General features: G+C 34.9%; 3 protein-coding genes, 1 long non-coding RNA gene, 1 other non-coding gene and 2 pseudogenes across 6 annotated transcripts; 6 read left to right on the forward strand and 1 right to left on the reverse strand.

Moving 5' to 3' along the window:
• The first annotated feature begins 23 nt into the window (after positions 1-23).
• ALG10 (DIE2/ALG10 family) lies at positions 24-3335 on the forward strand. The gene is made up of 8 exons (XM_022888816.2): positions 24-443; positions 564-652; positions 943-1276; positions 1592-1865; positions 2036-2173; positions 2259-2463; positions 2606-2748; positions 2830-3335. Exons 1-8 carry the CDS (start codon positions 354-356, stop codon positions 3087-3089), a joined length of 1533 nt encoding a protein of 510 aa, XP_022744551.2. The 5' UTR covers positions 24-353; the 3' UTR covers positions 3090-3335.
• Positions 3336-3576: 241 nt separating this feature from the next.
• Positions 3577-7069, forward strand: LOC111295359 (pectin acetylesterase 5-like). Its single transcript, XM_022888817.2, is given in 13 exon segments — positions 3577-3958; positions 4059-4141; positions 4242-4371; positions 4476-4555; positions 4673-4762; positions 4900-5024; positions 5378-5438; positions 5666-5719; positions 5876-5953; positions 6048-6153; positions 6312-6457; positions 6727-6789; positions 6791-7069. Coding segments are annotated over 13 exon segments (1443 nt in total). The 5' UTR covers positions 3577-3744; the 3' UTR covers positions 7004-7069.
• A 2402-nt stretch (positions 7070-9471) lies between these two features.
• LOC111294926 (uncharacterized) lies at positions 9472-12577 on the forward strand (annotated as a pseudogene).
• Positions 12578-12861: 284 nt separating this feature from the next.
• TRNAK-CUU (transfer RNA lysine (anticodon CUU)) lies at positions 12862-12934 on the forward strand. The gene has a single exon. It is a non-coding gene; the product is annotated as a tRNA-Lys (tRNA).
• Positions 12935-15519: 2585 nt separating this feature from the next.
• On the forward strand, positions 15520-16436 carry LOC111294262 (metallothionein-like protein type 2). The gene is made up of 3 exons (XM_022887514.2): positions 15520-15667; positions 15875-15955; positions 16050-16436. The coding sequence occupies exons 1-3, from the start codon at positions 15603-15605 to the stop codon at positions 16138-16140; spliced, it is 237 nt and encodes a 78-aa protein (XP_022743249.2). The 5' UTR covers positions 15520-15602; the 3' UTR covers positions 16141-16436.
• Positions 16437-16592: 156 nt separating this feature from the next.
• On the reverse strand, positions 16593-18727 carry LOC149515182 (uncharacterized). The gene is made up of 3 exons (XR_016327856.1): positions 18075-18727; positions 17817-17962; positions 16593-17501 (listed from the first exon to the last, which is right to left on the reverse strand). It is a non-coding gene; the product is annotated as an uncharacterized LOC149515182 (long non-coding RNA).
• A 1401-nt stretch (positions 18728-20128) lies between these two features.
• LOC111295677 (transcription factor MYB3R-3-like) lies at positions 20129-23930 on the forward strand (annotated as a pseudogene). Its single transcript, XR_016327857.1, has 8 exons — positions 20129-20313; positions 20744-20895; positions 21243-21294; positions 21533-21590; positions 21841-21935; positions 22023-22126; positions 22410-22538; positions 22703-23930. The product of XR_016327857.1 is annotated as a transcription factor MYB3R-3-like (transcript).
• Positions 23931-24820: the final 890 nt, after the last annotated feature.

A 24820-nucleotide genomic window follows, 5' to 3' on the forward strand; every position in this document is an offset into this window, starting at 1 on the left:
ATTAAACCCTAAACCATAAAAAAAAAAAAGCAGCCCAAATGTTGGTAATCGGCTTCTCAAAAGCTACATTTTAATAAGTTCAAACGCATCCTAAAAGTGAAAACGACTCGTTTTGCCTTGTGGGAGACAATACCCATTCAATCAGTACTGGGCTACCAGCAGCACAAAGCGAAACGCGTCGTTTGCTTCTGTTTGAGAATAGAAATATAGAGTTGCGCCGTCGGCCCTGACGCTGGAATTGCGCATTGTACGGCAGAAATTTTCCTTTTTTTGGTCACCGAAGCTGGAAAAATGGTAGACTTTCCCTGTTGAAATTACTGGGATATCTGAACTCTGCTAAGAGAAGAGAAAACATGGGTAAAATAGCTGTGGCGACGATAGTGAGCATTTGGGTAATTCCCGTATCCATCCTGGTGAATCGCATTGTTCCTGATCCTTACATGGTAAGAAGACAATTAAATTGACTCTCCTCCTTGAATTTTCTTCCTCATTTTCCAATGATTTTAATCGGTTACAAAAATAGTCAACTTTGAGTCGGTTATTTATCTTTTTAATGTGGGCAGGATGAGATCTTCCACATACCTCAGGCTCAACAATACTGCAATGGCAATTTCAGGAGCTGGGATCCCATGATCACTACCCCACCTGGCCTGTAATGCTCTTTCTCTTCTCTGTTTCTCAATTTCATTCTATCCCTTTGTTCATATGAAAGTTTGTGATTTACTTTACTGATTTGTCATGGGTTGTTTTATATGAAATTAAAGATTATAACAAAAGGATGGGTTGGCTCTAGTTAATCAGATTAATTTATGTTGCATTAATAATTGCAGAGATGGGTTTTCGAACTAATTGCTTTCCTTCCATGCTTTTCCTGTTATTTTGACTCTATTGCTCAAATGTTGTAAATGTTTATTAACACTTAGTTAGAAATATTTTTTTCAGGTATTATCTTTCACTTGTTCATGTTGCTGCTTTGTTTCCGGGCAAATATTTTCTACAATTGGCTTCATCATTCCCGGAAGTTTGCTCCACTGCAGTTCTTCGCTCTGTAAATGGAGTCTTGGCAGTACTATGCAGCATTCTAGTGTATGAGATAATAACCCACTTGAGGCCAGCTCTTAATGATAGAAAAGCAACGCTTTTTGCTGCAGTTCTAGCCCTGTATCCACTCCATTGGTTCTTCACTTTTCTTTACTATACTGATGTTGCATCACTTACTGCTGTGCTCGCTATGTATCTTGCATGTTTGAAGAAGAAATATCTATTCAGTGCATTGGTAAATGAGTCAGCTTAATTTTTGTTTCTTATGCAGTTTATAAATGATCAAATTTCCTGGATATTATTTCACTCACAGCCTTGAAACGAGATAACCCAGCTATGTTTGAGATTGCATATCGAAAACTGAATGGCAAACTATTCTTCAGGTTTCTGGCTTAGTAATCTTGCTATGCATAGATGAGGTGCTAATCATTTAAAGGACAATAAAATCAAACAGTTTTGGGATAGATTCACAATTATCTGAATGTTGTCATATATTTCTTCTTTGTTGTTTCATGTAGGTTTTTACTGCTTTCCACCTGTATTCTTGCAGCTTGGGGCTGTGGCAGTTCTTATTCGACAGACAAATATTATATGGATGCTTTTTGTTGCCTGCTCTGAGGTCATTGATATTACTATGGCACATCAAAGAGATTATATGGAAGTTGATAATTTAAAGACGTCAAACAAGAGTACCGGTCTGTCAACCTTCAATACCAATGTCAATGTGAGTTCAAACTTGAGGAAAAGGAAGTCCCGAGGAAATGCAGAGGCTAATAAACATTCCTTTTACTGGACAAACACCTCTTCAATATCCCGAACATCAGGTTGTGTGGACATCTTTGATGTTACTTTTGTTAGTTAATTTGTAAAACCATGTAAGTCGTATTGTTATAAAGTTACTTGTTAACTGCTTGTTCATAGGATTTAGGCAATTACTCTTTGCCGGGGAAGGTCATTTTTGCTAATTTGAAATCCTTTTGGCATTATAATGCAGGTCTGCTTCATGAGATTCAGGCTATTGTTTTGACTTCATGGCACATAAAGTGGATGCTTTTGGTCTCCTTTAGCCCATTCTTTTTTGTGTTGCTGGCGTTTGTTGCTTTTCTCATTTGGAATGGGAGTGTAGTTCTAGGTATCATTCATTTTACCATGTTATTTGGTTCGTTTATGTCCTTTCTTTTCTTTCTTCTTTCTCACTCCACTTCTTAATACTGCAGGTGCAAAAGAAGCTCATGCAGTTTCTCCACATTTTGCACAAATAATGTATTTTAGCCTCATTTCTGCTCTTCTTGCGGCTCCTCTGCATTTCACAAGAGGTCATGCCCTAGATCTGTTTCAGTCATTCTGGAAGAACAGACTGCTTGGTTTTTTCCTTGGATTTTTGGCTTTAATTGCTGGCCTCCTTTCTGTACATTTTTTCAGGTTAGTTCAAACAATCAATAATAGACTGATACCAGATTATCTCACATGAATTTGGAACTCCTTGTTTCTTCTTCTTTTATCTTCTTAGCTTCATGATGAAACACTTCTACTCTTCCATCATGTGGTTAATGGATTGTTGCAGCATTGCTCACCCGTATCTTCTTGCTGACAATCGGCATTATACTTTCTATCTTTGGAGGAAGATAATCAAATTGCATTGGTCAATGAAGTATCTTCTGGTGCCGTTTTATGTTTATTCATGGTTCTCAATCTTCCATTTATTGGGTTAGTAAATATCACTGTTTATCTTATTGTACATAGTTTGTCCCAGCTATTCTGAGGTTCCAACATATCTTGCATTGGCAGATAAAACCCAAAGGAGGATCTGGGGATTGGTGCATTTCTTGGCTACTTCTGCTGTTCTGGTTCCTGCTCCACTAATTGAATTCAGATACTATACCATTCCATTCTATCTTTTCATGCTTCATGCCGGTACTAATGACAGCCGAAGCTGGCTTCTGATGGGTGTTCTATATACAGTCCTGAATGTCTTTACAATGAGAATGTTCTTGTTTCGGCCATTCCACTGGGACCATGAGCCCGGCGTCCAGAGGTTCATATGGTAGATAGGAAAATACTAAAAGCTTAAATGAGAGAAGCGTTAGCAGTTCGTTATCATCACGTGACTCACTGGTTTTGCTAATCTTAGTGTTCTTTACTGGATCATGGAGAACTAACGCTTTCATTCCTTTGTTGGCATCTAATTTATAAACACCATTACATGTCAAGCAAATGGATTTAGCATGTTTGATGTGCAGCTTGTAACAAATGATGTTGGTGGTAATGTTAAACATACATATGTTTCCCCTTTACATAGCACACGAATTTAAATTTTAGTTTAAATTCAGATGATTGGTATAATTATTTTTAAAAGTTGATATTTAGTTAATTTGATGAATAAATTTTAGCATTTAATCTTTTTTTTTTATTTAGAGACAGCAATAAAAATAGCTATGAATTAAAGCAATGATTATTGGTAAATTAGTTGCAATTTCTTATGAACTTTGACCAAAATTTCGAAGAAAAGTCGCATAAAGGTTAAATGAAAACAAGAAAAATTTAAAGATGGAGAAATTCAAAACCAAAACGACGCTGTTTCATGCATCTGCTTTCTTTTTGTCTGACCGAGAGTAACCGGTGAAATGCTGAAGAAACTCTCTTACCTTCAAATTTTTTAAAACAAAAAACATCAGGTTTGATGCAAGGAAAAGCTTCTTTCCGATGGCAAATCCTAGGCTTCGCGCGTTGACTTGGTGGAGAAAGTGGGCAAAGAGGGATTGGGCCATCGTAGCCGTCGGATTCACCATCATCCTCTTCGCCCTCACTCTCCGCTTCGATTCTCGAAACCCCGCCACTTCCTCTACCTTCGATCTCCACTCCACCGACGATCTAGTTCGCTTGACTTTGCTCCATAGAGCCAAAGCTACAGGCGCCTGTACCCAATTCTCCACCTCTTCTTCTCCAAAATTCAACCCTTTTTTTTCTTCTAAAATTAGTTATTACTATTAACTTTTTAACTTAATTTCATTCCTCAGTTTGCTTAGATGGAAGTTTACCGGGATATCATTTCCATAAGGGTTTTGGATCTGGCTCTAACAATTGGCTTCTCCACATTGAGGTAAATTCATTACTTATCACCTTTTTTTAATTTAATTTTGTTTATTCTTGCTTTTTATCAGAATTTGACTTTGTTTTCAAATTTTCTTTCGGGGGCTTAGGGTGGAGGCTGGTGTAATTCAATAAAAACATGTAATAATCGGAAAGGGACAGCTTTAGGTTCCTCAAATTACATGGAACGCCTGGTTCCATTTTCTGGGATTTTAAGCCCTCACCCTTCTCAAAATCCTGGTATATTTTTTTGCATCGTTAATTTCATTTTTTTAATTTGATAAATTATGCTGTTTAAAAAATGTGACTTTTAAATGAGTGGTTTTTTTTTTTTTTTTTTTCAGATTTTTATAATTGGAATATGGTTAAGATACGTTATTGTGATGGTGCATCTTTGGCTGGCCACCCTGAAAGTGAGTTCAAGGTAGAACTTGTTAGTTGTTTCAAGACTGGAATAATTATTCGCATAAAATAATTGGATTACATTTTTATTTTTCTTGGTTTTTTTTTTATTTTTTTTATTTTATATTGTCGTTTGTAGAATGGAACGGAACTTTTCTTCAGAGGCCAACTCATTTGGGAAGCAATTATGAATGAACTCTTATCGCTTGGCTTGTCTAATGCGAAACAGGTAGCGACATCAATGGTTTTTTAGAGTTCCATATTTAAAGGTGAAATTGTTAATAAGTACATTGTTTTGTTTTTACTTTTCACGATTGTTATCATGCAATTGTTAGTTGCAAGGTGATGGATTTGATGACTTTGCAGGCACTTCTTTCAGGGTGCTCTGCTGGAGGGTTGGCAACTCTTATACATTGTGATGACTTCCGAAATCATCTGCCAAAGGATGCGACTGTCAAGTGTCTTGCCGATGCAGGTTTTTTCCTTGATGAGTATGTTCTTTTTGGTACAATATCAATGCTTCTTAAGCTAATACTTAAACTGATCATAGTGGTATATATACATGTCTGGATGTAAAACTACAGATGAATGCATGTTTCTAAGTATTTAATAATATGTGCATGCATCTATCGATCTATGTATGCAAGCCTGCATGCAAATGCTAAGTCATTCAGATGTTTCAACAAAAAATTATAGTGGGGCTGAGAATTGAGATACTTAACCAGCCCAATTTAATAAGTTCTGCTTCATTTATCCATACGACTCGAGTTAATGCATCCTAATTAAATTTAGTCTTTACTGCATATGCTAAAAATTAGTTTATTTTCTATTTCCTCCATTGCAGGCCAGATGTTCTTGGAAATTACACCATGCGTGCTTTCTATCATGATGTTGTTGAACTTCAGGTTCTGCTTCAATCTCCATATATCATATCTTGTCATGTATTATTCGTTCTTAGAAAATGATATCTGTTGTTTTGGTCATTTTGACTGTTGCCATTAAAATTTAAGGTGTGCTAGGGTACATCTCCCTGGGTCCTGATCGGTGGTTCCTATTTTTTATTTTTCTTTTTCCTTTTATTATTCAATCTTTTTTAAAGTTGTTAGTATCTCTTGGCTGCATGTCATGTCAGGGTGTAGCAAAAAGTTTTCACAAGAATTGTGTCAAAAGAATGGAACCATTTAAGGCAGGTTTTGATTTTTGTCTTTTATTCTTTTCTTGTTTACTTCTGGTAATTCTTATTACTGTCATATTTGATGATTGTTCTCCTTTGCTGTTCGAGTTAAACAAGTTTGAATTACAACATTTACGTGCCACGGTCTGCTGTTAATTGCCATTGCAGTGTATCTTTCCTCAAGAAATTATAAAAAATGTTAGAACCCCTTTGTTCATTGTCAACCCGGCTTATGATTTTTGGCAGGTAACTTGTTCAAACTGGACTATTTGCAAATTTTGTGATGCTATTAATTATCCTTTCCATTTATAAGTTCTAATACTGACTGGATGATCTTTAGATACAAAATATCTTAGTCCCTGTTGACTCAGATCCTTATGGCTATTGGAGCAGTTGCAGATTGAACATTCAGAAGTGTAATTCTACCCAGATTGGAACACTACAAGGTAGTTGGATATGTAATATGTACCCAATCTACTTTGCCTGACAATCCAAGCAGACATTAGAAAATTGAAATTGGAGATATGCATTGCAATCAATATATCCAAGCAGTTAAGGAGCTCTTATGCTGTGGCCTGATTTTCATATTGCTTCTGACATATAGGTTTCCGTGGTTCTCTGCTTAATGCACTTAGTAAGTTTCAGAAAAACAAGGAAGGCGGTATGTATATAAATTCTTGCTTTATTCATTGCCAGACATGGATGGATGATACATGGCATTCGCCCAATTCTCCAAGAGTCAACAATAAGGTAAGGAATTTTTTGATATTTAGCGTATACTGTATTAGGGAGATCAAACGATCGTTTTCAGGGTCTGTCATGATGCTCAGGATGAAAAACTTTAGTAGCAAGTGATTTAGCATTAAAAAAACAATTGATAGGGCATATGATTCTGATTATATGAATGTCAGTATCCATGGCTTCAATCTGGTCTGACTGGTGATTCATATTTGCTCTTCACTGGGAATTTTATTTGAATAATTATTAACCGCTTTAGTTGGGTGACGTGTTTGAAACAGACCATTGCAGAGTCTGTGGGTGATTGGTACTTCAACCGTAAAGTATCGAAGCAGATCGACTGCCCTTATCGATGCAATCCCACTTGCTGTAACATGGACTTCACACGAAGTTTATGAAGCACATCTCCAGTATTTTTGTTTTTTGTTTTTGTTTTTGTTTTTTTTTTGCAAGATCTCCAATTTTAAAATTACCCTGTTGGATATTATTCCAATTTGCATTCAAAGAAGGATCTTGAATATTGAAACACAGTACGTTGAATCAGGTCATTGTTCATAGTTGATGTCAGGCCTCCCTTAATTTACTGCTATAGCAATGGGTTTTATGTTTTCGTTAAGGATAAAATATTCTTCCTGTTGGTTGTTTGTTGGAATCTTCCTTTTTCAATTCAGTGGGTGACCTACACTTTGCTTTTTAGGCTCTTGAATCTTTTGTCACCACTGCCAAATATTCATGAATCGTAGCCGCAAAAAAGGGAAAGGGAAAATCCCCCTTTAGTTTTATTTCCAAATTTAGCTAAAAGACTTTTACATTACATTCTTTTAATGGCAATAAGAAAATAAATAAATAAATAAATAAAAACTTTATGCTTCTTATTTTCAGGATTTTTTTTGCTTTGAATACACCAATAAATAAAATAGAAAACTATATACTATTTCGTTCAAGGAATGGACAATCTTCTGCCGTTTGATTTTGAAATGTTTTTGGTTAGTGGGCCTATGGGTCCACAATTGGTGGTCAGGGATTGCTTGCCTTGAGAGTGGGCCACATAGCAGAATGTTCTTACCGTGGGCCATTGTCCGTCAGCCTTCTAGGTGGCAAACATATGTTGGGGATTGACCCCATCAATATACTCCAGATTGTTTTATTCTCAAAAGCTCAGTTGTTGAGGGGAGTTTTTTTTTTTTTTTTTTTTAATTCTTGAGTATTTTGAGAGTAAATTTTAAATGTATTAAATATCGAAAACAAAGACTCAAGGGATACCTTAACTGTATTATAAATAATATTGGTAATTTATATATTATGTTTAAAGACTAAGAAATTAATAAAAATAAATTTGGATTAATTTTAAGTTATTAAATTAAAAGAACAAAAAAAATATCAATAGATGTAGACTCTTTCATAAATTTTCGAACGAACACCTTATTTTTTTACCTCATTAGTATTTTTCGACTATCAACCTATGGATATTTACTTGTTAAAAACATTGATGTTTAGTTCAAGTTAAATGTTGATTCTTTGCAACTATTATAATCGATTAGTAATTTACCATTCAATCAAAGAAATACTCAACAACAATTTTTTTTTTAAAGGAAGGCAACACTCTATTGTATGAAAAGGGAGAGGGGACTTTCTTCTCTTAGTCTAGTGGTCAAGAGACGAATTGAAAGTCATGTAAAAGTGAGTTTGATCCCGTGTCCCATTCCCCTTTTTAAGGACACTAATTTTTTTTTATAATTAAAAAAAAAAAAAGGGAGAGAGGATAGCTTAATTCAAACTCAAACTCTAATGTTTCTTTAATTTTTTTTGCCACTAAGCCAGGGATAAATTTGATTAAGCTTCACTTGAAACCAGACTCTCGTAACCGGACACCAAAAAAAGGAAAAAAAAAAACACTAAAACAAATCAAGGTGAAATGTTGACAGTTAAGTTGGTTAGAAGGGCAAATGGCAAGTTAACGAGGGAGAAGGGTTTGGTTGGCGGTCAAAGAGCCATCCAAAAGTAGAAAACTAACAAAAAGGAGAATTTTAATTAAGAGCCAGACAAAACTAAACAACATTCCACCTCAACCCGACATCCATGCTTCAATTCTTTGGATTCCTTCCTTTGTCTTCTTTTCTTTTCTTTTCTTTTCCTTTTTTTTTTTTTGGTTTCATCTGATAGATACATTTTTTTCTCTTTAACCAATCACGCAAGCACATGCTTCTCAACCATGGCTCTGGTTTTTTTTTTTTTTTTTTACATGTAATTCTCCAGTCAAAGGTATTATTCAGGAAATATATATCCATCTAATGACTTTAAGAGTTTCAGCCATCTTTCTTTTCATGTATTTCATCATATTTGTGCATGTATTCCAGGGTCTCTATAATGTGTAATTCGGGTTTCTTAATGTTCACTTGGTGATTTTGACTCTTTTTTTTTTCTTTACTAATGTTGTTTGATTGCTGGAAATGGGGTATTGGAAAATCCTGATTAATGAAACAAAACCGAAGGTTTTGGGTTCTGTTTTTCTCCTCTCATTTTAACTTGCATGTTATTTATACTGATTTTATGCTTTTAGCTGTAGGATATATGTATGGTTGCTATTAATCCATGGGAAGAACTGTAGCTATGGTCTTCATTTTATGATTAATAGTATTACTCAAAGCACTTTTTGATTCTTTCCCTTGTTTTCATGGTAAATGAACAGCATTTGAAGCTGCAAAATTCATCTTTATTAGTTGATGGATCGATCTAGAGACTCAAAATCCTTTATTAAATTACGGAATGATTAATTCTTCTGGATCAACAAAACAGTAGTTAAAGTATAAATAAATCTTAAAAGTTTGGAAAATATCCTAGTGTTTACTTTGTAAAACCATAACATTTCCCTCCATATTATAAGATGGAACATATCATAACAATTTAACAACATAGTGATGATTTATTGCAATCTAATGTTAAAAAAGCTGCTTAAGTGAAACAGCTTTGATGGTTACTTGATAGTATTTATTTAAACTTGAATCAGGTTCAACAAGCTTGTAGCTGAAGTCATCTGTCAGGCAAGCAGGTTTGAAAGGCAATTTCTCAGAGCAATGGGTAAAAACATGCGACACAAAAGCGCTGGCATCTCAATCCCGCATGGTCATCCAGGGTGCATGTGGGGTTTTCTTCATGTACTTAAGTATCAACATTGGCATTGGCGTTTTATTAAGAAAAGACTTCCACATAAGAAGGATGATGTAGGTAAGCGACTTGGTTCTCATTCTAAACCGAAAATTGTCCTACCATTTAGGAAAACAGATTGAAAACTAGGTTCATTTTGAGTTTTAATCAGAGTTTGATACTTAAGGGAAAGCAAAATGTTATATACTGACATAAACATCTTTGATCTAATAGCCGCTTTTCTGTCTAATCAGATTGTATTTTTACTTTTTTAAGTGAATCTATATCAACAGGAATGTCCTAAGTTGAAGCAACATAATAAATTTAGGTATCCTTTGCTAGTTTCCTGGTATCTGTTCTTCTTTCATGAATGCTAATAAGCTTTCTGGTTCATAGGGGTTGAAAATCCTGGGGATAGTAATAGTATACAAGCCTCAAATGCCGATGATTTGTCAGAATACAGGAAAGTTGAAGTGGCCAACTCTAAGGTGAGTTGATGTAGAAGGTTTTCTTTGGCACATTTCTTGACTTTACTTATGCCTTGTACATGTAAAAACATTTCAATAATTTTATTGGCAGGTTGAAGGAAAGAAGAGACAGTCCAGTCCAGCAACTAAAAATACAGTGAAATCTCGACTGAAGGCAATTATTATTGAAGAAATGTCTAAGAGGAAGGGCCGAAGCCGGCATCACCGAAGTTCAACTTACCCTGCACCATCACATTTGACACGAACTGGTTTAGTTCATCATGCAGAGGCCCATATTGATGATCTTCTTCCTGAAATAGCTCTAAATGATGAAAGTCTCACAGTGGCTGATGAGAACAACGAGATCTTCTCTGACAGCAGTTCTGAGGATCAAGTTTTACCAAAGTCCTCGGATGAACCAATTAGCAGTGAATTTACAGAAAATATCTGCAGAAAGTCAATGCCGTTGATAGCTGCAGACCACAGGGTGGATGGAATTCACAAACTAAACCAAGCAAAGGCTGAAATGATTGATATCTCTTCTTCAGGTTCATCCCAGCATCTGAAGCAATCCGGTGGAAATCAAGTGGCAAGAAAGAGATTCAAACATCTTAAACAGAATATAAAACATGCAATTAAGGAAAGCAAGAAAGAGAGGTATCGAATTGCCATGGATGCGGTCCTTCACAAAATTCCTCACAAGAAGGGGTTTTCCAAGGACTTGACAAAGAACATTCTTGATCATTTTAAGAACCTTTCACGGATTAGGGATGTTTTTCCTGAATTCTCTACCAGCAAGAGAAGAATGCAGTACGAGAGAAGAGCATCATCTTTTAATGAATCTATGGATAGATATACACAGTTGTATGAATCTAGTATCAACAGAGAAGCTAAAGTACATATCTCCAAACGGATACAAGAAAGTAGAGAAGAAGAGATGGTCTTGCCTCGTAGGAGTGCGCCAAAATCCCTGGGAAGAATTCTTTCCTCACCTGAATTACATTCTTATTTTTATCAAAGGGAGGACTTTTCTGATGCATTTTCTTCAGATATGCCAACTAGTGTTGTCGATGTCACTTCAAGCATAAGCAGCTTAACTGAACAAAAAATTCTAGATATTTCAGAGGCCTTGGATTATCGCTCAGAAGATACCCTTGGAAAAAGTGAGTCTGAAAAGAATATGATAGGCATTAGGGAAACACTTGATGAGTCGGGAAACTTGATGATAGGGGACAATGTTTCTCAAAGTGAACAAGACAGTAAGCCTGGAATTATACCTATCACTGAGCTGGAAGAAGCAAGTCCTATCCCTTTGCTCAACTTCAGTTCTGAAGGGGAAACAGCCAGTCCTGTAGAAATTTCCAAATCACCAGGTATATGCCCTGTTGATTCTTTTTCTTACCTTGCCGAACAGATCATATTCTAATAACTTGTTTGACCTTTTTGAACTGTTATATGCAAGTTACATTTCCTTATCAATTTATCTCTTTCTTTTTCGTGGCTGAAACGAATGGTTCATGGTTAGAAGCAGGTTTAGAGCTAAAGCAAAGTCAGGGCCTTCCCAACGAACTCGACTTTTTGGCTGATGCGCAGCATGAATTGAGGGATGCCCCTAAGGATGCTGAGGGCATAGTTGACTTTGAGAAAGTAGAAACTTTAAAGAAGGATTTAGACACTGACCTTTTAAAAGATCTAGCAGATACAAATGACAAAGACACTGACCTTTTAAAAGATCTAGCAGACACAAATGACAAAGATAAATTTACATATGTGAGAGATGTACTCGAACTATCAGGGCTTAGCGGGAATGAAATCCTTGGTACATGGCATGCGGATGACCAGCCATTGGATCCTTTGGTGTATGAGGCAATCAGAGGTTGCATTTTCTGCGATCCCCATTGTTCCGGGGAGGAAGACGTTAGTTACTGTAATCACCCACTTTTGTTTGATCTAATCAACGAGGTACTGAAGGAGCTTTATGAAAAATCATACAGTTATTGTCCCAGACCTTTATCTTCATTATGCCACATCCGTCCAATGCCGGTAGGACACCATGTTCTTAAGGAAGTCTGGGCAAACATAAGCTGGTACTTGAGCTATGAATCTGGATTTGATAAACCATTGGATTATGTTGCCAGTAGAGATCTAACAAGAAGTGATGGATGGATGAACCTACAATTTGAAAATGAATGCCTGGGGCTTGAGCTTGAAGAGTTAATCTTTCACGAACTTTTGGAGGAACTTATCTAGACTTGATGGCCTCCTGTGCTTGATCAGGTTTGTTCTTATCAGAAACACCTCAACTTTCAGTTCACCAGCATTTAAAAGTTCTATAACTTGATTGATTGTGTAATTAATACTTTGTTTCCCCAAACTTCAAAAGAGATTAGGCAAAATACAAGGAAATAGTTCTTGGTTTTATTCATACACATACATTGTGCAGTCAGGTCTTATTTATAAACAATCAATCTCTTGTAGCTGCCTGCAGAACTCAATCTATTTTATGTTTATAATGTCTAAATTTGCTTGAAAAACATCCATAACTACTCTTTTGTTAAACACCAAACAGTTTCTAAAACAAGCGATTAATTTACAACAACTCCTCTGTCTGCTCTAAAATGCTCAAATCTAGAACTATTATCCACTTCTACTTCCTTTCCAGGGAAAAAAGCTGGCAAAATTTTAATCATTAAAAGAATGGAATTTTAATAATGTCAAAGAATCTGAATTCATAATTGAAGGCAGCAAAATATGAAATTGTTGGTATACTATTTAAATTTCTTAATCCTACCAACCGCTAACCAAGCCCGTCTAGCTCAGTCGGTAGAGCGCAAGGCTCTTAACCTTGTGGTCGTGGGTTCGAGCCCCACGGTGGGCGTTTGTTTCGCATTTATGTTTTTTTTTTTTCTTTTCATCTGCAACGCATCTCAACTTATCAAGATTGATAAAAGGCATCCAATGAAAAATACAGAATACTAAAGTATGCTGCTATAGTACAATAAATCAAATTGATTAACACCATTTGCGTGACTTTGATGCTTACTTCAATAACATCTTATGTCCAAAAAGCTTAATTTTTACGTTCTTACAATTTGTTCAAAAACCTTGGTTTTTTTTAACTTCTCTAAGATCTGATACGATGCAGACCGAATACCTTTCGCATCCCGCAGGTGGCATGGCACACTAAACAGATATGGGCAGGGGGCTTGATTCTGTCATAAACTAACTTTGATTAACAAAGCGATTGTTAATGTTTCTTTGCAGTGTAAAACTCAATGCGAGAGGCAGAAATGTTGAAAACATCCATGAGGCATGGGGCATGGGGTGGAAGAAGACGCATGCATGTGAAAGTGATACTTCCATATGCCATGATCAAATTAAAGTGAAAGAAATGCTTTCAGAAATTATGAAAGTGGTTGGGCTTGTTGGCCCCCATATCAAAAGATTATTCCCACATCCACAGAAATGGGACTCGGTTCATTTTGGACCCACCAAATGAGCACTGTTACTTTTAGCCTTTGTTCGGTGAGACCCTTCACTCCTACGGCTAAACAGGGAAAAAAAAATCAAAACAGTCCAGGGGACAGAGTTTGAAGAAAGGTAAAAGAGAGAGAACCGAGAAGCCTCAGCCACCCTTCTTGAAAAAGTGCATAAGAAAATCAATAGGATTTTCTTTTCATTATTGCCTTTCCAACTTCTGTTCTTAACCATCAATAGTTTAGTCATTTCATTGGGAGAATATTTGATAATTGACTATGCTTTCCCTTGCTTATTTGCTTGAATAACAATATGATAGTTGCTTCATGTGCCCAGCAACGAAAAAGCTTTGTTATTTTCTGAAGCTCGTCCATTCTTTATAAAGGCAAAGGAAAAGGAAAGGATATATATACACATATATATATATATGTTCTTTTATGATGTAGACGAAAGTCAGGAGAATCATAGTAATTTAGAAAGGAGAGAAGAACCAAAAGATGGTTCTTTTTTCGTTGGGACCAATGAAGATTACTGTAAATGGACCCTACCATTGGAATGGTGACCTTAGAAAGTGGTACATGAGAGTTTTAGTTTAATAAAAAGAGGAATTTTCTTTCTTTTTGGGCTAAAGTTTAAAGCACTGACATTTTCATAATGCGTTTCATTTGATTTTCACCCCCACTCCACTCCTGTTTCACGTAGGGGGGAGAAAAAAATTTTTAAAAAAATCAAAAAATCGATTTAAATTATAATATTCAGATCGATTTAAATCGATTTTTTATATATTTTGTTTAGTTTAAATTTGAGTATTAAATGTATATATTAAATTAAGATTAAATTTTAAATTAAAAAAATAAAACAAATTAGATTATATATTTTTAAAATTTTTATAAAATTAATAATTTTATATCAAAATTTAATTAAATATATTAAAGTTTTATATTAAAATCATATATAAAAATAAAAAAATTTTAAAAATTAACAAATCAAATTAAAAAAATTCAATTCAATTTGCATTTAAATTAAAATTTATAATTTTATAATATTATTTAAAATTAAATTAAAAAAAAAAAAAAAACAAAATTCGATCAGTTCGAAGCAAGTCAAATCGAAATCGTACCTAGTTAGGCATATTGTTCGGGAGGTTGTTATTCTTACACTCGCATTCAAGGATGGTGTAATCGAAAGCAAAGTTTTCATGGAAAGTCAGAAGCAAAAGCAGACACTAATTCTTGGAAACAATGATAGCTACGTCAACTGCTGTTATGCCCAACTTTTTTCAAGTCTCTTTTTTTTTTTTTTTTTTGCCTAGCCAAAAAATAACTAATTTTAATTTCCTATCAAAATCTTGAACAAACGGTCCACACACATCGTTTATAAACTAATAGCCGGCGAGGTCGTGTCTCAATAAACATTAAAACTTATTTGCTTATGATTGTAAATTTGTAATTTCTAAATATTAATTTGGACCTTTAACATTTTTCTTGAATAAATACATGCGTTTCACATGAAAACGCCCTTTGGTGGTAAATTTTTTTTATTTGACTAGTGACCAATAGATTACTATGTAAGTTTACATTTATACATAGGATTTCCTATTTTTCTAAAGGAAACATTATCATATCCATTAAAAATTAAAAATGAATTTAATGTCTTCGTCATGACCCTCAAGTTGAGACCTTTTGTTTCTTCTTCAACATAATGAATTTAAAAATTAAAATGTTCATGAATAGGATACCAAATGGCTTCACCAAACCAACTAAATCGTCACCGTTGATTTTAAGCTTAATCAAGATGAGGAAGGGGAACACCCTACAAAACACTAGAGCAGTCCACCCCAAAACTAGAAGACGACAAAGTAGGAGAGATCAAGAGTTACGTGGAACGATACCCGTGGAATAAGCATATGGACACGTGGACGATTGATATTAAAGTTCTCTCGTCTCTCCGCCTATAAATTCAAAGGCCTTGGCTTCCTATAAACTCGTTCAAGTTTTAAGTGTTTTTCTTCATAGCTATTTGATTTGCATCAAAAATCACTTTGCTTTTTTTTAATCACAAAAGTGAAAATGTCTTGCTGCGGAGGAAACTGTGGCTGTGGCTCTGGCTGCAAGTGCGGCAGTGGATGTGGAGGGTAAGTTCGTTTCCGCTGCTTCATTTCCCTTTTTAAACGATTTGTTTCCCTGATCCTGTCATGAAAATCCCCTCGTTTCAAATGAATTAAAAATCTATTTTCCTTTAAAGGGTCTCTTGAAAATCTTTGTTGTTGATCAAACTCTCTTGTTGAATTGTTGTTACTTTGTTCAAAGTTTTGAAACTCCTTTTGTCAATGGTATTGTAGATGCAACATGTACCCTGACATGAGCTTTGCCGAGAAGACCACATCCGAGACTCTTGTTCTTGGCGTGGCACCCCAGAAAGCGTAAGTATCTGAAAGATAAAGACAAGAAAAATAAAATTTTGTTGTAAAGTTTTGGTTTTTAATGTTTCTGATCCATATCTTTTAATGCATGCAGGCACTTCGAGGGATCTGAGATGGGAGTTGGGGCTGAGAACGGCTGCAAGTGTGGAGACAACTGCACCTGCAACCCTTGCAACTGTAAATGAGAGAAAAACAAAGATTCTGGAAGCAGAGAAGCCTTGATTCTAATAATTAGTATGTCTTTGGAGTTATATGTGTTTGTGGGTTTATTAGAATAAAGTAGCCGCGGATTGTCTATCAGCAAATCTTTGACTGTTAAGGTCACGGTCGCTTGACAAGTACACAGCTATGTAGTGAAGTAATAGTATTTACTAGTAGTTTTTATGAGCGTCTCTGCTATATCGCAGAATATATTATGACTATATTTTGTATCAGAAAGTGAGTCAGTTTTCTTATGAATGAACGGAAGCTCCTTTCTTAATGCTTGAAGATGTTTTTCATTTTGATTTTGTGATTTTTCTGGGATGGTGGGATTTGATGTGTGTGATTTTGGATGGAAATTAAAACCCAAGACGAAGACCTCTTGCCAATTTAATGGTCCACATCCATACTGGCACAGTGAAAGTATGAGGTAAAGAGTAATTCTCGGAAACCATCATGCAAATCAAAGATTATTATACATTATTTGATTATTTTCTACTTGGATATGTTTATTTTTTAATAAAAGAATTTATACAGACAAAACTTTTTAAGTTGTTCCAATTGGATAGTGACTAAGTTTAAGGTTATAATTATAGAAAAACAAGAGATTACTCTTTTTTACAAGCAATAAAAGTAGGGGTTTAATTCCATTTTTTACTAAAGTTTGAGAATATATTAAACCTTATGGATCCAGCTTAAAATGCAAGCATTTGTTCCTTATGAACAACTAGGTCTGGGTATTGCAATTTCTGATCTATCAAGTATTCCTTTAGCAGCTCTGCTGAACAAGTTGTAAACCTGCTAAGATGATGATGATAATCAAAGTAGTTTCCCTTGGTCATATTGTTTCATGACTATGGTGAGAAATGAGAGTTATTTGTTACCTGCTTTGATGAAAGGCCAATCTTTTCCAGGTCACTTAGCTGCAACAAGCCAAAAGCAGACTGCATCCAAACGGAGCTTTACAAATTTTAAAGGACTGTCATCTTCGATCCAATCCCCTATACCACATAAAAATTACAAAATAAATATTATGAAAGAAGGATAATAAAAAAAAAATTAAAAAAAAACCTAAGCTGAACTGTATCGTTAGGCTCAGTAACTCTTCTCTTCAACTGCAAATACAATAGCCAATGAAGAAAATCAATTTCACTTTTCACCAAATAAAAACAAAGACAATTGTTAATATACATACATGTAGGAAATGAAGTGAAATAAAACTGACCTCGTAGCGGTATATATGAAGTCAAATAAAACTGAACTCAATATGTATCCTGTGCTTTGGCATACAGACAAAATTGTGGACACGGCCAAAGGCATTAGATCTGGCAGCTCTTTCTGTACCCTGCAACATTAAACATGTGATTCATCTCTTCACCATTAACATAATGGCACCCTAAAGACAAGTAATGTGAAGGAATAACAGAAGCTGAACTGAACCATTCGCGAAATCAAAATTTTAATTGCAAGGATTAAGGGGTTTGAAAGATGGGACTTAGAAAAGGCCTTGTAATGAAATTTATTAATTTTAAAATCAAACCATGTATTAAAATACCTAAAGATTTAAACACTATACCATTTGGCTACAAAGCTCTGATAAAATCATGCAAATAGAGCTTGTCTTTTCACCATACATGCATGGTATAAGTTTTTCAATTACCATTAGCCCCATAAGCGAACACAGTGGCATTGAAGCCACGAAAGATTCCTGGAATCAAAGAATTCACTTCTCTGTATAATATACTTCTCACACTATCATCTTCTTGGTCAAAGGAGTCCAAATCCAATCTGTAACGTTCATTTCGGCTACGATTCAACCCAAAAAAAAACCCAATATCAAAAACCAAAGAAATTTCCTTTGCTCAAAACATCAACCTCCTCACCCCTCCCTCCCAAAAAACAGGAATCAATCCCTCACCTGGTATCATGATCTTTAAGATCAATAGAAACTTCATCCGAAGTGTCATTATCTTGATGATCAAGAAGAAAAATGCAGGACTTCGAGTTGTCATTTCTTGCTGCAGCAATTTCTGGAGGAACAAAAATGACGGACTCTAACCACCACCCTGACCTTAGAAACGATGGCTTGTTTCGAAGGACTTCATAATTTAATGGTTTGGGTTTCCATTAAAACAGAAGTTTTGGTAGCAAGAGGGAAAATTAGAGATAGAGGGCGTGGACACGAGCAGTTGACAGACAACAGCTAACAAACGACGTTGTTAGTAAGATTTGACCGTTGGGAAGGTCAGCCTTTTCTTTTCCATTTGAATTTGTCTCTTCCGTTGGGGTTTGGCCCACCGTGATCCAAAATAAAAATTCTGGTAGTTTCCAACAAAGATAGAGGAAAATGAGAGGGCTCGAGTGCAAAGATCGGAACCGCATTCAGCAAATTACTTATAAGTTAAAGGATCTTTGAGCAAATTCTTTGGTAATTAAAAGGCGCCATTTTCCCGTTTGTTCTTCTTAATGGCGCAAAAAAAAAAAAAAAAAAAACAATTTGAAAAATGGGCAACAACGTTTGATTTTTTTTCCCTGTTAGATATTTTATTCGAGAAGATATAAAAAAAATATAACATTGAGTGCTTAAATAATGTTATCACCATCATAAACTAGTTTTAGGAAAAGTATATATCTTGATGATAAACAATTTAGTTAGAGCTAAATCACATTAATACTCAATTGGATAACTAAATTAGCATGCAAATGGGAATAAAAAATGGCAGCATTAAAGCAAAAGGATCAAAGGTCTATTAAACATTTTCTTTCATTTCAGAACAAATGGGGATAATGAAAAAAAAAAAAATTTGAGAGGTGATCTTGACAACGAGATAGATGCGTTAGAAAATAGAAACCCTTTTGTCCTAATCTATTATTGAAGCCTAATAAGATAGTTATATTGACGGCATAGAACAGAACACAATGGAAAAGTGTTAGAAAATGGCAATATGACCAAGAAACGTAGATTAAAAATATCACCCTTTTGTTTTTTTTTTTTTTTTTTTTTTGTTCTTATATCAATTAATATTATCTTCCATCACCTTTTGTTCAAACTTCAAACCCCAAATTGTCAAACCAGTAAAACTTAAGAACCAAATTGTCCAATAAAAAGTTTAGTTAGATCAGAACTTCCTTAATTGTCAAAAGCTCCAAAACTTCTCACTTAAGCACAAATTAAATGAGATAAATTTTAAGTTATTTCGACTTAAATAAAGGATTAATTATTTGTTTTAGTGATTTAAATCAATAATTTCAATCGGTTAATAATTGGATCAATTAATATATTATTAGAATTGAACTTAAAAATTAAAAATTCTAAAAAATTTATATACATAATATTTTTTTCAATTAGATAAATATTAAGATAAAAAAATTTAAAGATAAATTAAAAACTTAAAAAAATTGACAATCTCAATTTTTTAATATATACTTTTATTTGAAGGAAAGAAATTTAGCCATGCTTTTTAAGAATTTACTATTTACTAGGTTACATTAAAAATTACGGGCAGTGAATTTGATCAAAAAAAGGACTTGTTTTCACAATCCAACGGTCCAAATTAAATAAAAAATAAAAAGCTTGTGATCAATTACTAACCGTTGATCTTATGAAGACTATCCGAGGTCAACATTAAACTCAGTTAAAAACGTATATTTCCATTTCGTCCCTTTTTAAACCTCGAACACCATTTCCCAATCCAACGGTCCAAAAACACCCGCGAAACCATTGCAGGATCGACCACACCCCAAACTCGTTCAACATTTAACCGCTTCGTGGGGCTTTTCCAAGCTCGAGTGCCGTTTGAGGTTCAAACCTTTGCCACCACCCCACCCCTAACGTTAACTTAAAACCGTTAACCGCCGTTAATGATAGGGCTTTGAAGAACTGAAATAAAAAAAAAAACCACGATAATTCTCCATAACGGCAGTTAACAGCGACGTCGGTGTGATATATTCGTTATAAAAACCCTTCACTGCAATATACTATTTTTTAATATTTATTTACCTTTTTGTGTTTTTCTCTCTCTTTGTTTCAACGGGCGACGATTTTTTGAAGCAAAGGAAACAACTTTTGGAGTTCCTTTTAACAAAGAAATAGTTTTTTGGTTTGGCTTGAAAAGGATTCTTCTTGAAGGAGCTGGAGCTTGATTCCCGCCACTCAGGTGGAGCTTCTTGAATCAGAATTCTTTGGTTTTTTTTTTGTGTTCTTTTGTCTTTTGATTTTCTTTTATTTATTTTCACTGTTTTGATCATGTTTCTTGAACCTCAAGTACCTTGGATTCGTTAAAATTTTTTTGTGTTTTTACCTTTTTTGGGGTTTTAAACCCTAGAATTATGTTTAAGTGATGTGGGATTTTGTTTGTTTCATTAGTTTTTTATCTGATTAGCGAATTTGAGATCTGGGTTTTGTCTTTTTCTGTGTTTGGCGGTGGTGGGATTGGAGATTTTGGTTAAAAGGTGGGATTTTAAGGGTTTGGAGTGGTCATGAATAAGTTATTAAAGGTTTTTCCTTTGTTTTGTTTGTTTGTTTGTTTTTTCTCTTTCTTAGTCTTTTTGTTGATTATGATTATGGGGTTTTGGAGATGATTGTAGAAAGAGATGATTGAGTTAAATATAGAGGGATGTTGTCTTGAGAATAAACAATTAACCACCGGATCAAGTTCTTCTGTATCCGAAGGCGGTGGCAGTGCAGTTGTAAAGTCCCCAGGCATATCTAGTCCAGCATCAACATCACCAAATCATCGGTACTGTGTCTTAATAACTTCTTCAGCTTTTTTTTGTTTTTTTTTTTTCTGCGTATAGCTCAACTTGCTTCATAATATGGTAGTTCTTTGCAACAGAATTGGGGTTGGATTGTTGGGTTAAATGTAGTGTTTGGGTTCTGCTGATTTTGCTTTTACTTTTTCACACTTTTGTTTTTTGGTCGAGTTTATGATTGCTGATTACATTAGATGTGGGTGCACCAATAGAGATTGTTGATCATTTCTTTCTAGTGCTCAAACTTGTCGATTAACCAATTTGCATCAAGTTTTATTATTTTGAACCAATGTTTCTGCCAGCTGAGAGGAATTGTGTAATAATGAATTTGCAGGAGGACTACCGGCCCTATTAGACGAGCAAAAGGTGGCTGGACACCAGAGGAGGTAAATCATTTTTTCCCTTTGTATTTGCATTAATTTATACGAATTAGTATCTGGATAAAATGCTTCTTTTATTTATATCCTATCATTTGGTTAGATTAGATAATCATTGTGAAATGTGAAGTTAGTCCAGGTGAGTTGTTAATCATCTCGCATGCATTCTAGAACTATTGAAGTTTCATTCAGTGTTTGCTCATGATCATTCTTTGAAGCTGTTTTTTAACATCGTTTCTGGTTGCAGGATGAGACATTAAGAAATGCTGTTGCAGCATTTAAGGGGAAGAGTTGGAAAAAAATAGGTTTCCTTCATTCCTTAGATTTTGCTTATTTGTCTATCTACTGGCTGTTTTTCCCAATGTGACAAATCTAATATGACTTTTTTTTTTTTTTCGTTAGAAGTTATTATATCCTATCTATGTTGTCTGACAAAAAATAAACTTAAGGTGATAAATAAAGTAGAAAATCATCATCTCAACCTTTTCACTTGTTGTAAGCTTTCTATTTGAAGTCCTGTAACTGGTCTCTTAATGTTGGCATATGCTTGTGCAGCTGAATTTTTTCCAGATAGATCAGAAGTGCAATGTCTACATAGATGGCAGAAGGTCCTAAACCCTGATCTTGTTAAAGGACCTTGGACTCAAGAGGTAGGCATTTTAGGCTCTTTCTTTTATGCTATCTATGTTTGCAGTTCATAAACAAGCATTAAATTTTCGGTTGCATTTTTTTTTCAGGAGGATGATAAAATTATTGAACTTGTAGCAAAATATGGGCCCACAAAATGGTCTGTTATTGCAAAATCTTTGCCTGGACGAATAGGGAAACAATGCCGCGAGAGGTAATTTCTTAAATTTTATTTCTTGTTATTTGCATTCCCTGAGGTCCTTAAAGTGCTGGATATATAAACGTTGATATGATTTTCCCACACTTAAAATGATTGCCTGCCTTTTTCTTTTATTTGTATATTAAGTAAATTATGTACTAAAGTTTATTGACTAAGTTTTGTATAATGAGGCTATTGATATTGTTGATTTTTTTTATAATCCACTTTGGCGTCCAAATCTATTCATGTAAAGCAAATGAATGGGTTGATTATTCCATGCTTAATCAATGTTCTGCAGATGGCACAATCATTTGAATCCTGATATAAAGAAGGAAGCTTGGACGTTAGAGGAGGAGTTGGCTCTTATGAATGCACATCGGATATATGGGAACAAGTGGGCCGAAATTGCTAAAGTTTTACCTGGAAGGTATCATTCTTTTCTAGTTTATAACACATGTTACATAGTTCGAGTTCTAAAGTTTAGTCCACCATAGTTGACAAAAGAGATGTTGGTAAATTATTTTGAAATGCCATTTGAAGCGTTTGCAATAGCATGCTAGCTCTAGCTTATAGTGAAGTTTGTTTATGCAGGACTGATAATGCAATAAAGAATCACTGGAATAGTTCCTTGAAGAAGAAGCTAGATTTCTATTTGGCTACAGGGAAGCTTCCACCAGTTGCGAAGAATGGTCTTCAAAATGGTACTAAGGATATAAATAGACCTGCTGCAACCAAAAATTTGCTCGTTTGTTCAAAAAAAGAATCAGATTCAACTGCTCAAACATCATCTGGAACTACTGATATATGCAAACCAGAGGAGGATGGAAGAGATCAATTGCAGAATGAGACTAAGGATATAAATACACCTACTGCGACAAAAAATTTGCTCATTTTTTCAAAAAAAGAATCAGATTCAACTGCCCAAACATCATCTGGAACTACTATATGTAAGCCAGAGGAAGATGGAAAAGATCAGTTGGAGTCCTCTGCTCCAGTTCAAGATATGGCTGCTTCATCAAGTGTTATTCCAAATGAGTCTGCTGATACTGAAAGTGCAGAGTGCAAGCCTTGGTCATTTGATGCAAATCCCTGCTGCTGTAACTCAGTGTCAGGAGCAAAGTTTGAGAGTCGTAGAACCAGCTCTCAAATTGTTGAAGACAAAGTTGTTGAGACACAAGTAGGGCATGATACTCCAACTTATGAGCCACCTAGGTTAGAAGGTGGTACTTCATTAGATTCAGATAATTTAAACAAGAAAGGCATGCAGCATGAGTGGACCTCTACTCCTATCACATCACCCATTAGCTTCTTCACTCCGCCTTGTGTGAAGGGAAGTGGTTTAAGTGCATACAGTCCTGAGTCTATTCTTAGAATTGCTGCTAAGAGCTTCCCAAATACACCTTCTATATTTCGAAAGAGAAAGACAGGAACTCAATCACTTACGTTTCCTAATAAAATAGAAAATATGAATGAGGAAACTATTAAGGATAGGATTCAATTATCTGGTGAACAGGAAAGAACTGAAAATAGTCTGGAACGGGCTCAATTTCGTGATGGAGATTCATGTGAGAGTCCTGCTTCTCAAGGCAATAGCGGCATTGAGCCTAATTGTACAGCGTTTAATGCATCTCCTCCATACCGGTTAAGATGTAAAAGAACTGCTGTTTTCAAGTCTGTGGAGAGACAACTTGAGTTGACATTTGATAAAGAGAGGCATCAAGATATAATACAAAATCTTCGGATCTATCAGTGAATGGTAGCTCGCTTATTGAAGATTGCTTGCATGCAACGAAGATGGGGGTCACATAGGGCTTAAACTGTAAGTTATGGTGTTGCATTTCCTTTTTTGAAGTCTGTTCAATCTTTGCTCAAAAACACAACAAATTTCCCGTAGTTTTCTACATTGATTATAAGTCAGTTGTGTTCATGCTTAGGATGAAACATCTGGAACTCCCTCCAAACTTGACTATGGATTAAACTATCACAATCAACATTATCAATACTGAAACTTTGCAATCACCATATACACAGAATCATGTTTTTCTATCTAGTAACATTTTGCTCTCTCGTTCAAGTTATCTACTCAATTCTCTATGGCCTTACCAGCGATATCAAACTAAAGATGTAACAATTCTCATTTATTTTGTTCTCATTTATTTCATTCTTATAGGATGAGGCGAACATTCTCTTGAAGAAGTTGGCTCTGTGTTTCCTCAGCAATGGCATCCGAATTTGCAATCCCAGCAGAGTTGGAAAATTGACGTAGTTGTAATATTCTTCAATGCCATTGCTCAATCTTCTTGCAGATATGGTAATTGACACCAGTCATGATAACATCAAGCCATCATGGACAACCGATATACGCTTAAATCCATTTTGAAGAACGTTGATTGACTATTTTTATACAGTGTCTCATTTGAAAGGAAAGAAGTATTGCTTGATAAATCTCAAATATGAGAGGTGTCTCCAATAGAATGTTTTAAGCAGAGATTACTACAAAAACAATCTGTATTTAAAAGGGTTTTTGAGTCTTACTTTGTCATCCTTTTTCCACATTTGAATAGAAAATTCCCTGATACATTCTTCTTCAATCCATGCAAGTTGATTCTCTTGCCTAATTATCCTGTTATTTTTTTAGTGAGTCATCTACCAACTTTCATTCTTCAAATCTTAGCTTGAACTTTGTTTAGTCCAACAAAAAAAAAAAAA

Source organism: Durio zibethinus, chromosome 14 (assembly GCF_047325235.1).
Source record: "Durio zibethinus cultivar Kanyao isolate XHJ-2024 chromosome 14, ASM4732523v1, whole genome shotgun sequence".
Lineage (NCBI taxonomy): Eukaryota > Viridiplantae > Streptophyta > Magnoliopsida > Malvales > Malvaceae > Durio > Durio zibethinus.

Bases quoted from the DNA above. Each gene is read 5' to 3' on its own strand.
- ALG10 (XM_022888816.2), top strand. From the start codon at position 354: ATGGGTAAAATAGCTGTGGCGACGATAGTGAGCATTTGGGTAATTCCC. The intron at 444-563 runs GTAAGAAGACAA...TAATGTGGGCAG, and splicing joins TTGTTCCTGATCCTTACATG to GATGAGATCTTCCACATACC. The intron at 2,174-2,258 runs GTATCATTCATT...TTAATACTGCAG, and splicing joins GAATGGGAGTGTAGTTCTAG to GTGCAAAAGAAGCTCATGCA.
- LOC111294262 (XM_022887514.2), top strand. From the start codon at position 15,603: ATGTCTTGCTGCGGAGGAAACTGTGGCTGTGGCTCTGGCTGCAAGTGC. The intron at 15,668-15,874 runs GTAAGTTCGTTT...ATGGTATTGTAG, and splicing joins TGCGGCAGTGGATGTGGAGG to ATGCAACATGTACCCTGACA. The intron at 15,956-16,049 runs GTAAGTATCTGA...TAATGCATGCAG, and splicing joins GGCGTGGCACCCCAGAAAGC to GCACTTCGAGGGATCTGAGA.